The 14,223-nt window shown below is 37.1% G+C and overlaps 1 protein-coding gene across 1 annotated transcript; it reads right to left on the reverse strand.

Moving 5' to 3' along the window:
• LOC140245381 (methyltransferase GfsG-like) lies at positions 1 to 5,162 on the reverse strand. Its single transcript, XM_072324955.1, has 3 exons — positions 4,958 to 5,162; positions 1,945 to 2,083; positions 1 to 1,515 (listed from the first exon to the last, which is right to left on the reverse strand). The coding sequence occupies exons 1-3, from the start codon at positions 5,054 to 5,056 to the stop codon at positions 1,091 to 1,093; spliced, it is 663 nt and encodes a 220-aa protein (XP_072181056.1). The 5' UTR covers positions 5,057 to 5,162; the 3' UTR covers positions 1 to 1,090.
• Positions 5,163 to 14,223: the final 9,061 nt, after the last annotated feature.

Here is a 14,223-nt window from a genome sequence, read left to right on the forward strand (position 1 = left end):
TAGATTTATTTTTCATGATTTTTGCAGATAGAAATTGAACATTTTTTTCAAGAACACTTTTCGGCGTTTTATATTTCATGCAGTTGTCCGTACAGCGTTACACCATAAAGGTGTGTTTCATTTTTTTTTCTATGAAAGATTTTTTTATTAATCACAATCTACTCCCCAATATATTCTCCGTGCAGGCGAGAATACCCTCTTTGAATCTTCCAGCTGCTACTGTTTTCTTTGCAGCCTGCAAATGTCGTAGATAGACTGCAATACTGACAAATAGCTTTAAAGAACGACTTGTTGTCATAAGCACTTCCTCTGAATGCTTTTCATAGTTACAACTAAAATCTACATGTGTTTTAAAGATCGTATTGTAATCAGCATTTTATAATGCAATTTACATTTAAAATAATATTGCTGTAAATGATAAACTACATGCCTAAACAATGATAAGCAGCTGCGTTCCGTCTTATTTCTTTAACATGAAAGCTCTTTTTATTTGAATTTGTAACTTGACGCAAAGTACTTTTGACGTGAATGTAACAGAAGTATACATTTCTCAGAAGATTAATTACTGACATGTCAAAGAATGTGTGAAGGTACAGCTGTACCGTCATCTTTAAACAAAAAGACATAATTAGCACGCTTATACCACATAGGACTATCGTGATTGTCCCACGCATAGGACATTTTTTTTTTTCAAAGCCCATGCAGGACGTATAAACCTACAAAAGTTTAAGATGATACTGAACAGAGATCTTGAAGGTCAAATTTGTAGTACGAAGTACACTCACGTCAATTCATTTCAGAAGATTTTATTTCCATACAAAGTAATACAAAGCAATATATGAATAACGCTTACATGAGTACATAATATTTTAAGGAACTTTGAATCACATAAGTTTCAACAAAACAGGGATAAAATTATGGTAATACGTGTAGCAACTTTGGTTTTTAGCTAAACAAGTAAGCAATACAATCTTATTCTGTAACTCTATATGGAAAGGAGGAATTCACACAAAAAAAAAAAACATACATAGCTTTTAAAATTTGTTAATTACTCTAGGAGATGAAGGCATCTCTAGATCCTTTAAGGACATTAAGATGGCTTCTGAGCCACAATTGCTTGAAAGCTAGATCCATCAACAGTCCTGGTTTCCAGACCTTCGGTGACGAAACCGACTTCTCTCAAAGAGGCGATGTAGTTGTCTGGGTCATACTTCCCATACTTTAGCCATCCTCTCTCGTGCGAGGCCTTGACCCGTTCTAGAACGAGGCCTGCCACCATGACTCCACCCGGTTTCAACACCCGCAGCAGTTCCCTAGCAACGGCAGTGACGTCCGGCCAGAAGTAGTAGCAATTGACGTGAAAGATGGAGTCCATGAAGTCATCTCTATAGGGCATGCAAGCCGCATCGCCCAGACACAGCTCCACTTTCCCTTCCGCTATCTCGTCCGGAAGATTTTTGATGGCTTCGATCACCATGGCAGGCGAGAGTTCAATCCCATGAACTTTGCCCAGACCTGTAGGGTGAACACAGAAGCTTGAGCTGATGTAACCAAGGACGGAGGTACTAGGTCTTGCCCAGTACTCTTCTTGATGTAACTAACCCTTCAAATCAAAGGCCTTATCCTCGATTAAAAAAAACCCACAACAACAAACATTTTCTACCATCCGCCAGAAGTACACTTGCAAGAATATAAAAGAAATTTTACCGTGCGCAAAAGACAAACACTCAATTACAGAACATGTTCTACTTTTGGGCAGTATAATCATGCTAACATAGTCAACGTGGGGTCATTGGCAATGTTAGTATGAGCTCTATTCGAGTAAAATATTAAATATTCTCCCAAATTTCAAAAAAAAAAAAAAAAAACCGCGTGTAATCACGTCAGGTTACTCTTCAGGCTTTTCACATTGAGTACCTGAAATGACAACGATAAAACTTTTACCTTTTTCTATTGACTGTGCAGCACTTTTCAATCCAACGCCAGGTCCAAAGCCAACTTCCAGAACGTGGTGATTAGGGCCGATTTTGCAGATATCGGCAGTATTCGTCTCCAATTTGGCGTTTCTGCCCGTCAAAAGTTTCTGAAACCAAAACAAATATCATGAGGCTGAGTATAGACCTACAAGTTGTACTTATGAATCTCCTCGAATGTGACATAGTGCGAACAATGAGAATAATTGTCATTCTGTGTGTGTGTGTGTGTGTGTATGCCAGTAAGGGTGGGGAGGGGTTGAGGAAGATGGGTGCCCAATAGAACTAAGGAAGCACGAAAACTCATAGGCCGTATGTAAGGGGATTATTGAAGATTACAAAGATTACAAAGCACATAAAGACCAGCGAAGACATTTCGATCTCTAATACATGTACGTAATCACTTTTTGAAGATCAATATTTCTCGCGTTACAGGAAAATAGACATAAATTCAAGCATTATGACAATGTATAATGTACGTATTCAAAATGATATGTTTTTTTGTTTTGTTTGAAAAGATTTTATTTTCCGCATTTCATATTTTCTTTCAGAATACAAAAATAACAAAGGCAGGTTCAATTACACAAATTCAATTCTGAAAATTATTGACGTATTACATAGTAAGTCATATTTTGTATATAAAGACAAATGAAACGTTAAATAACATACAAAATGTTTATATGGCCAATAATGACTTGATTCACAGTACAATATATAATATATACATATGATGCAGAGGGCCGCCGTTATAAGCCGTGCTTGAACAGACGGACAGCCAGAGTTAAATTACCATTTTTTATTGTAGTACTTGAACACTAATACGGATGGGCCATGTTAAAATGCGTGTAAATCCAGTTATATACAATTACTTGGTAAACAGGAGAGGTGCCTGTGAGTGCGTGTGCAGGTGATGAAGCGCGAAAGTGTTGATGGTCAGCACTTCTAAGAAAATGATTGAATATGTTATAATATGGGCGACGGGTCAAGCAGCAAAGTAAAAGAAAAGGAAAAGGGGGTGGACCAAAATATTGCCTTGTTGTTGAGTATAAGAGGTACATGTTTAATGATTACTGTACAGTATGATATTGTGCCAAGAAATATTTCTTTGTATTTGCCTTAAAGGAATAAAGAGATGTGCACTGTTTAATGTGGAGAGGGAGTGAATTCCAAATATCAGGCCCGTTATGCCGAATTGATTTTTGAGCTAATAGGAGTTTAGGGTTATTCAAATGGAAATCATTACGATGGCGCGTGGGGTAAGCATGGACATCCCTGTTAAGGGAAAATGCGTTGTGGAAGAGTGGGAGTAGATTTTGCGTGTATTTAAACATAAATATTGCTGTTTGAAATTTGTGTATATCATCAACTTTAAGAACTTTTAGTCTAAGGAATAATGGATCAGTATGTTCTAAATAATGTGAGTTAGTACATATTCTTATTGCCTTTTTCTGTAAAAGAAAAATAACATTTACTTTGGTTTTATTACAGTTTCCCCAGACAACATTACAATAATTAATATACGGTAAGATTAATGCATTGTATAACATAATGAGTACTTTTTCCGTTACCAAATAATAAGGACCGTAACTCTGATTTTTGTGTGCTGGGGTGATTTATTTATTTATTCATTTACTTATTTATTTATTTATTTATTTTTTTTGGGGGGTGGACCTTTCTGAAAGAGCAAAAAGATTGAATGGGGAATGGACTGGAAGGGGCATGTTAAGTACATGTATACGTAAAGTTATCTTTTTCGGGTAAGGGGATATCATCAATCTTACTTATGGGAAAACCACGCGAGGGGGCGCGAGAAAAAGACGTAAAGTTTCTGGTTGTTATCTCCTTAAATTGAATAAAGAAAGAAAAACAATAAGCAAACTAAATTATCTTACTGTTAATTTTGTAATTTACTGATCAAATTATACGAAAGTCTGACAGTGCACAAAAAGAGATGCTGGGGGTTTCGGGAGCGGGAGGGGAGGCTCCAACTAATCCCTTCCCCTAGAATTATCCTGTATGTTTGTGTGTAAAGGAGCAGAACGAAAAAGGTGCAAGAGAGCACACCTCACAGGCACTTTACTGTGCACCTTTTGTGTGTAAAGGAGCAGAACGAAAAAGGTGCAAGAGAGCACACCTCACAGGCACTTTACTGTGCACCTGTAGGCTGTCACTCTACGTCAATACACGTATGATCTCGATGAGGCAGCAAGGATACACTGCATTATCTATAAGGGAGTTCACGGTGCGATTTGCGCAGAATAAAGGTCAAATGAGAATGTTTGTGTATTTGCCATTGACATTCAAACGAAAAGAATCCTCAGGCAAATGAGGATTTGGAATGTTAAGTTGTGTGTTTCACCTTGTTAGAACGCACAGGTGAAAGTGATTCATAATATGTTTAACAAAAGCTGCACACGCATTTCATTGACATTGATTACAAAGGTGGCATGCTTCAACAAAAAATGCTCTGTCACAGGTCCTTTCCATGTTATTTGAAAGTCCGTGGTGTAGGGGTCAAATGAGACATGCGCTAACCATGAACTCCCTTGTGACAGTGCCTCAATGAATCAGAAACTTGAACAGAATAGTAACGTCGGCTAGTACTCTTTCTGTTTAACGACGATCGAGGGATGAGAACCAGCCCCCTCGTAAGCTTTTACAGTGAATGCATACATGTATACTGAAACAAACCCTGTTAGTTGGCCTACGGTCATGCAGGCCAAAGGTCAACTGTACACGTACTGTACGAGAATGGAGCTCAACGTCCTATGCTCCATGGTATCAGATATCAGGCGAACTACACAGCACAAGCGGTCTGCACAACACACACGCCATTCCGAAATGCATGTACACTTGTACATATATCATGTATGTATGCACATTTGCAGTGATTAACAACACGTGCTCAACATTCATGTGGCACTATGCGAAGGACTGTATGTATACAACGGAACGGATTTAGTATACTGAACCAGTGTATTTACCCCTACATAAGCTCCCACTTCGCCCATGTCTGGTTGTCTCAAATTCTGTGCAATACTGTCGACGGAAAAGCCGCCAGAAATATCGTCAGAGGAAGACATGTTGACAGCTTTCCCCGTGAAGCACTAGTAGACCTAGACAGATATCGGAGAAGTGTACAACTACAGCTCTCTGAACCTCTCGAAATCGCATCTGCTGCTAGTGACGTCAGCGTCTGCACAACCGAATGTAGTGTGTTTACATACAAACGCACAGCTCCGCACGGCTTCTATGATGACTCACGTATCCACGCACTTGAGAAATCATATATTACTATGTGTATAAACAAAGTTTAAAGGGCAATTCCAGAACTACATTTCTGCCTTTCTTAATATCAAAACTAATATCAATCTAGTTCGGAATTTCCGCACGGGGACGCTGGAGTGATGATGCGCTAAAGACAATGCTTATATACCCTCAGCAGTGAAAACCAAACAGTTAATATCATACAAATAATCATTATGAAATAAAAAGTTAACGTTGTCTTTAAAATCCCCTTTTAAAAAATTAAACACAATACAGAAATCCATTTTTTTTTGGGGGGGGGGGGGGGGCAAAGACATGTTATTACTTATTATATATCTACAAGTATAACTTTTATGCAATAGTTAAAATTCTACACAAGTGCAACGAAGAAGCTAAAACCTCACATACCTAATCTTAAAATCGTTCGTCCGCGTTAATAACCTTAAGACAAAATCCTTCAGATGTTTCAACAGCATATTGCCACTCCCAGTATATGATACTGAACTTTTATGAAACTATTGTATGGTCTATTGATGTCTGTTTGTAGGATGAGTACAGAGACTCCAACCCAGAGTATGAAATAAGTGAAAAGCAGTTCACACATTTTTTTGATCGAGTGTGAACTGGTTTCACATGCATGTAATGGCGTCCAAAGTAAGAGTCCTGCAGTAATGGTCCACTGTATGTTCCCCCACCATAAAAAAAGTGGTTTCTATGCTCGTATTACCAAAGGCAGTAGTAACCACAGTAATTTTTTACCCAAACAAATAAGGAGAATTCAGCATATTTTCTTATTTCTACCAAAATGAAAGAGCACTTGGCTTACCTCTTTTAGAAAGCAGAGTGAACAATATAACCCTTTACATTATTGTGTCAAGAACAAGTAGAGTTGAATATGTGTAATATTGATAGGAAAATTGATTTTTTTTTTTTTGGAATTCTCTTGATATATTTTCTATAATCATTATGGCGGTCCTCCTCCGACCTAACTCGTCATCAAGGCTTCGGACGCCAGAGACTGGCAGTGGTATTCGGCAAGAAGTGGTAATAGCAACTGATGGCGAATAAGATACAGTCCGTGAATTCATCTCGATAGGGCAGGCTTGCCGCATCGCCCAGAACTAGCTCCACTTTGCCCTCCGCTATTTCCACCGGAAGATTGTTGATGGCTTCGATCACCATGGCAGCAGCAGAGAGAGGTCAATGCCATGAACCTTGTCCCGACCTGTTGATGAAACAGGAGAAGCCTGAGCTGACGTGGGTATCATTTTGCAAGTCAATTTGATTTCTAGTTATTAAAAGAAAAGAAAACCTGCACAATCTGCCGAAAGTTTAATACTTGTAAGAAAATACACAAAACTTTATTACGCGAATAAATCAGGGTCGATTATATGTTTTATGTACATCATGCAAATGTTATCAATTTGTGGTCGCTGACATCATGATGACTCTGCTTGAATCAGAGTACTGCAACCTTTGGGATCATTTCTTGTGATATCAACTGAAGGGTAAAGATTTTGACCATTTTATTTTACAGTCTGGCCTGTCGTATCCTCGGTGCATTTTACGCAATTAAGACGTGAATGAGGTTTTCAGTGCAAGTTTTCAGGCCAGAAATTTTATACAGGGACACTAAGACACTTACTCATACTTGTTCAAGAGCGCCCTCTGCAAAATACTGAAACACTTTTCTCCTCCTCCCAATCGTGTCGAATACCGCCCCCTATGGCTGATTAATTGTATGATACTGATTTAGGGCTCACACCCATAAATATTTCCCCATAGGGATGTGTGTTAAAAATCAAATTTCAAAAAATTCTGTAAAACAGCTGGGAGAAATGAGGTGTTTCAGCTTCACTAACCTGGATAAGTTAGATATACCCTTTCATCCATCAAATTCTCAGGGTGGATAATTCAGTTCAAATTCTGTCCAGGGGTCCGCAAAGCCAGACTACGAGTTCTTATCACTCAAAAAATCACCCATTTTCCGTACACGTACCCAATGAAATATAGTCCCCTCAAATTCCACCAGAAAAGCTTTCATCTTCCAACCAAAATGCAACTTGTAGAGGAATTCATACTCAATATCTACAGCTATTCAGTTTTTTGCCAAACTACATCATTGATTTTTTATCAATTTTTTTCTTCATTTATTTTGGTATCTTTGGTACGAATTTGTGAAGGGGCCTGGGGCATTCCCTTGTATTTACGGGTGTGAGCCCTTTAACTTCTACTCTTTCTGCTGATCCTGCGGCCTTTTTCAATCAAATTCCCGGTCCAAGTCCAACTTCCAGAACGTAAGCGTATCCACGGACCGATTTTGCAGATACATGTACCGCTACGCCAAGCTTCTTATAGATGGACGTCTGTCATCAAACAACATTATGAGGCGAAGTATAATTATATAGGCCAACTTATGAGATATCGTAAATATGAGATAGTGTAGATAATAAAAATCCTCATTCTTTGCAATTTTCTGTTTTATTTCTTCACTTGCATAGACAGCATGTGAAGATGATAGAACATTAAATCAAAAATATTGAAATTTAATTTGTATTTTATGAGTAATGGGAGGTTATAGCAATTCAGCAATTGGCTGCGTTTTAGCCATTGGCTGAATTTGTGTAGAGGCCGTTCCGCGCGCAATCGCCATGAAAGCAGGTGACTACTGTGAAAACGTTTCGAGATAAATAGCTGTTACAAGTAAGGAGGGAGTGGAGGGTGCTGAATTCTCTAACCTCCCATTACTCATAAAATACAAATCGAATTTCAATATTTTCCATGATGGTTGGTGTTTCTTTTTGTTTGTATTTCAGTCTCGTTATCATTGGTAAAGTTCCGTTTAGTTTACCCTCGTAATTGACTTTTATCTGTCATATTTTAATCTGTATTGCATGTATTAATTTCTTTGCCGCATAGATCAATTTCGATTTACAAAATTGGCCTCCAAAGGTGGTGGTAAGGGCGTCAGAAGGATGGTAAAAAACGTCTAAGGTAACAACGCCGCCCTGTTCACGGACCATGGGCAAGTTTTCCCCTTGCCATAAACTGGTGAAGCTAGAGACAGTCCAGGGGGCATTTCATGAAACATTTTTTCAGACAAAGTTGTCGGACAAATTGCTCTCAGCCAATCAGATGCAAGAATTTCAGTAGCTTGTAACAGTTTGTCAGAAAAATATCTGACCAAACGCTTCATGATTGTAATGTCCCCCCAGATGTATGGTAACTCGAGAGTCATACACGCTGAACTCTCAATTGAAGAGAACCTAAGTCCATCTGAAATATGTCATTTTATTTGATATCACACAAACGAACGTCGTCCATAATAGATCTCTCAGGTAATTCGTATTTCACACTTGAATCAGATTCAGTTTGAAATACGTAGGGACAAACAGTATAATCAACAATACTTGTGCAGTGTTTTGTGCTGTAACCCAGTGTTATTTTATTACCAAGGCAGTCGTTGTAACCGGAAAATTGTCAATTATTTTCCCCCTGATAAATCATGTTCAACGACTTGCCTAAGTTCAACGACTTGCCTAAATTGCTGTGAAATAATGTAATATGTTTTTCTACACAATTTCACGGATTGTTCATCGGTATATACGGGGATCAAGCGGCTTGACATGATTCCTGTTGCATTTAAAATTTAACTGTAGATTATATTAAACCCAACTTGATTGATTTTAATACATTACCTACAACTTTTATTGCTATTGGGTTTTTTTTTTCTCTCAACAACAACAACCAAAAAGTAATAACATGGGTACATTGTACCGCTAATTTGTGATCAGAATCTGTCTCATACTGATACTTCTTTTTTCTTGTTTACAATAGAAAAGGGTTGACCGAAGGAAAAAAGAAAATGTCATCTCTGCTCGTCATTCTGTTCACATGTTTAGGGAGGAGTGGTGGCCACAAATTGTCTCTATTGGAATCGTTTAAAGAAATGTGTAATTCCGTTCTCGTGTTAATGGTATTCCTGCTTCTGTTCTCAAAGGTTGAGACAGTTGCGTTTACGTTGTTTGATATAGTAAGTTTTGATCTATGCACATTATGTTCAACGTCATTTTTTCCTTCTGTTTTTTATGGACGGTGTAATTTTGTTGAAATGCCAAATGCAAGCTCAACAAAGATTTTTTATTTCTTTCATAAATGTGCCAAGCGTGCACTTTTAAATGCTTATAATGATAGCACTAAGTGTATAAACACAATTCTTACTTGTGACCACGTGAACTTGATCCTTCTCTTTCTGGTATGCAGATATTCTAATAGCCAAATTCAAACCCCCTGTCATTATTCCTCACCCAGTGAACACAAGCTGTTAACATGTGTCAAGTGTTTCTTATTTTCTGGTCGTAACCGTTCAACCGACATTTTTGCTGTCAATGTCTGTACGTACGTAGCTACTCAAATGTGTCACATTTTTTCAAAGGGGAAATTAGTCATTCCAATGTCTCTGCCTGCTTTTGATACAGTTCTCTCGCTGCTTGTACCCACAAACACAGTTATTTTTGTTTGTAAATCATTCCATGAAATTTCTACCTCAAGACAAAAATTGTACTCGAACGTCAAGTTTGGTCTACGCATAATGTTTGACCATGTTTTGTGTACAGACATTCCTTTGCTAGGTATTCAAGCATCTTACATAACTCAACCAGATGAATGTCTTCTTCTCTCTAGACAGCAAGCAGCAAACAAGTTCAAAAGCAGAATTTTGTGTCAACAAGTTTATGTAATACCCACTGTTATGATACTTTTTCACAATGGCTAAGTCAAATAGTGTGAATGATATGAATAATGAAATTGTAATTGTTATGTCTGCTCACGCACCAGACAAAGAGGATGTACCTGTACATGCCACAAATAGCGAAGAAGGTGATAACCCTGATATCATTAGTTTTTTGAACTCACAAGCTCACGAACTGATACTTGGCGTTGATGTAAACGACACCAGTCCTCAAATGCCACCCACAGAATACCACCTCGAAGACGATATAATTTCATTATCTCAGTCAAATCCAAACGAATTTTTTATTTCACACTTTAACATAAGGAGCATAAACAAAAACTTTGATCAATTCAATATGTTCGTGAATCAAGTTAAATTTGATAGTCAAGTTATCGGAATCAGTGAAACCTGGTTAAAGGAAACATCACCTTCTTCGCTATTTACCATTGATGGCTTCACACTTTTGACTAACAACAGGGCAGGTAAAAAAGGCGGTGGAGTTGGGCTTTACGTCACTCAAAATTTGAATTATCAACTCTTAGACGAATTTAGTTTAATGTCTGAAGTTATTGAGAATATTTTTATTGAAATTAGGGTGCCAAATAGAAAAAGTATTGTTGTAGGTGAAATATACAGACCTCCAAATACAAACCCCACTGAATTTACTGAATCATTATCCGTACTTTTAGCTGATACATATTTTGTGAACAAAAATTGTTTTATCATGGGTGACTTTAATTTCAACCTTTTAGATTGTCATACCAACTCCACATGCCAAGATTTCCTCAATGTGATGCTATCCGAGTCTTTTTCACCTCTTATAAAGAAGCCCACTCGAATTTCTGATGTCACAGGAACTCTAATTGACAATATTTTTGTTAATAGTCCCCTTTCTAATATCACGTTTGGTATAATAGTGTCTGATGTATCCGATCATTTTCCGATTTTCGCTGTTATGCCCAATTTTAACATAAGTAATGCTTCTTTTCATTCGCCCAGTTCTGGTTTTCGAGAAATGTCAGAAACTAATCTTAGTAGACTTAGGGAGAGACTAAGATCCGTTGATTGGTCAATTGTTAATAACCAAAGCGATGCAAACTTAGCTTTTGAACACTTTTCACAAATACTGTCATCTGCATATGATTCCAGTATACCCGTTAAGCCATTTACTCGTTCAAACCGTAAAAAAGTTCCCCAAAAACCTTGGATTACAAAATCTCTCCTTAGGTCTATTAACCGTAAAAATACCCTTTTCTATAAATACAGAAGTGATCCTAACAGTCGAACTCGGTCTCGGTATGTGCATTATCGCAACGTTCTTACATCATCCATACGTTTAGCCAAAAGAATGCATTTTTCAAAGCAATTTATCAAGTATAAACATGACATCAAGAATACGTGAAAGGTGATAAATGAAGCGCTGAACACTAAAAAGAACATTGAACCCCCTAGGCATATTATCTATAATGATAAGTATATTGAAGATCAAGCTGATGTGGCAGAAGTATTCAATGAATACTTTGTAAGCATAGGACCTAATCTTGCCAGCAGTATTCCACACTCAAACACTGATTTTTATTACTTTTTAAAAGACCAGAATCAGCAGTCTCTTTTTTTCGAACCAGTCATTGAAGAAGAAATCAAAGATATCGTGCAAAATTTGAACAATAAGAAAAGTTCTGGATGTGACGGAATCACCAATTTCCTCCTTAAAAACATCATTAATGAAGTAGTTACACCATTAACACACATTTTTAATTTATCGTTATCTACTGGCATAGTTCCACAAAAAATGAAAATAGCTAAAGTTATACCAATTTTTAAAAAAGGACAAAAAGAATCTGTGATAAATTATCGCCCTATTTTCTTCTTGAAAGGTTGGTATATACATATACACGCACACACAAATTTCTCGAAAAGTGTGAAGTTTTTTGTAACTCCCAGTTTGGTTTTAGGAAAAACCACAGTACGACCCATGCCTTACTCACTTTTATCCATAAAGTTGCTCATGCTATAGATGATGTCTCCCACACTATTGGAGTTTTTCTTGATTTTTCAAAGGCCTTCGACACAATTGACCATGATATTCTGATTTACAAGCTACGACATTATGGTATACGTGGGAAGGCTTTGGACTGGTTTCGAGATTATTTATCAAACAGAAAACAATTTGTGAGTATAAATGGTCGTGATTCTCAGTTAAAGTTAATTTCATGCGGTGTTCCACAGGGCTCCTTACTAGGCCCACTATTGTTTATTTTGTACATTAACGATCTTCCCAGTTCCTCGCCAATTCTTTCCTTTATATGTTTTGCTGACGACTCCAATCTGTTTTTTACACACAGAGATCCTTATACTCTTGTTAACACAATGAATAAAGAACTTAAATCTGTGCAATCTTGGATATACGCCAATAAATTGTCACTTAATGTCGATAAAACTCATTGTATGCTTTTTAGCAACAGTCTTAAAACCCTTCCTTGTAACATTAAATTTAATGAAACTGAATTACATCAAGTTAGTAGTATAAAATTTCTAGGGCTTTTTATTGACAGTGATTTGTCTTGGAAATCCCACGTCAGTTATTCAAGTAATATTCTTTCCAAAAATACGGGTGTTCTTAATAAACTGAAGAATGTTTTTCCAAGTCAAATCCTGCTTAATCTTTATTCTACATTGATTACTCCGTACCTTAATTATGGTATTCTTGTTTGGGGGAATGCACCTACAAATCTTCTTGACATACTGTTCCGTGTTCAAAAACGCGCCATTAGAAATATCAACCATGTTGGATATTTGTCCCACACGAATGATTTATTTTTCAAAAATAAGATACTGAAAACATCAGATTTATTTAGTTACAACGTCGGCATATTTATGTATAAATTTTCTGCCAAGGAGTTACCGGATGTTTTCACTCGCATGTTCAGGAAAAACTATTTGATTCATAATTATCCTACCCGCCAAAGTGACGCATTTCACCTTCCACGTACTCGAACAATTTTCGCTAAAAAAACGATAATGTATACGGGCCCTAGATATTGGAATGACCTCTCCCCCGAAATAACAAGCTGCTTGTCTTTATATTCCTTTAAACGCAAATTAAAAGAGTCTTTATTGAGTGCATATCTTGCAGAAACGGAATAATTGTAATGTCTTATGTAATATTGTGGTATGTTATTGTCCGATCAAACATTCTTGTCAACACGCTGCAGATTCCATTTTAAGGTCTTGCTGTCAGGCTCTCCGAATTCATCATTATCAATTCCACATTCTACTTCGCTTCCCTCTCCTCCTCTTTCCCTCTTTCTCTCTCTAGCTTTCTATACAGAGCTTGACGGCGGACACCAAATGGATTGATAGCTGTACATGTTACTTCTTGTGTCTTACTGATAATATCCTGGCGATAGCATTTAATGCAACAACAGTTTATAGTGTACATTATGTATATACCTAAGTAGGCTTTATGATTATGCAAATCATGTTGTCCTCCTGAAACCAATGATATCTCGGTCACAGTAATAGTTCAAATTTTAGTTTTGTTTTTGTTTTTTTCTTATTTGGCACTCTTACATCATCTGGTCTTATCTACTATCCGTTCTCCGTTTCTTTTTCACAAACACTGATTACTCGGGGCTTACAGCCAAACAAGCTTGCTTTCATGTAGGTCCCGCCATACTTTTCTTTGATCAACCCCATCTCGATTTCGAATTTGACCAGTTATTACATATAATTACTGTGTTATCACCATGTATATTGTTGTGTTTTGCACATTGTTTACAAGGTGAAAGAACTTGTTTGATTTCTGTTATAATGTCCACAAATGTGAAGTATGGAAATAAAATGAATTGAAAATTGAATTGAATTGAAGAAATTCAGTGACCCTCTTTAAAAGCGTATTGTTCAAGTACTGTGTACCCCTGATGCAGTGTGACCAGAGAAAAACATGGGAGTGTGCTTGAAGCGGCCTAAAACTATGCTAAATTGCCATGAAATTATGTCACATTATGTCAACCAATTTATTTATTTTTCCCCTACTGATTAAGGTGCCCGATGGACTGACAAGCAAAAAACAAAACAACAACAACAACAACAAAAAAAAAAGGTATATTGATTTGATTTGAATTGATTTGACTTGATTCGATTCGAGTAATTCACAAAATGCATGGATATTTTGTGTGGATCGTCATAAGCTAAGAAAAGCTTGACTAGGACAAGCAACAGATATAACTTACACATATATGGACAGAA

This window comes from Diadema setosum, chromosome 22 (genome assembly GCF_964275005.1).
Source record: "Diadema setosum chromosome 22, eeDiaSeto1, whole genome shotgun sequence".
Taxonomy (NCBI): Eukaryota; Metazoa; Echinodermata; class Echinoidea; order Diadematoida; family Diadematidae; genus Diadema; species Diadema setosum.

Coding starts and splice junctions, on each gene's coding strand:
- LOC140245381 (XM_072324955.1), bottom strand. CDS start 5,056: ATGTCTTCCTCTGACGATATTTCTGGCGGCTTTTCCGTCGACAGTATT. Junction 2,084..4,957: donor AAGTGGGAGCTTATGTAGGG/GTAAATACACTG, acceptor TTTTGGTTTCAG/AAACTTTTGACGGGCAGAAA. Junction 1,516..1,944: donor TGCACAGTCAATAGAAAAAG/GTAAAAGTTTTA, acceptor TTCACCCTACAG/GTCTGGGCAAAGTTCATGGG.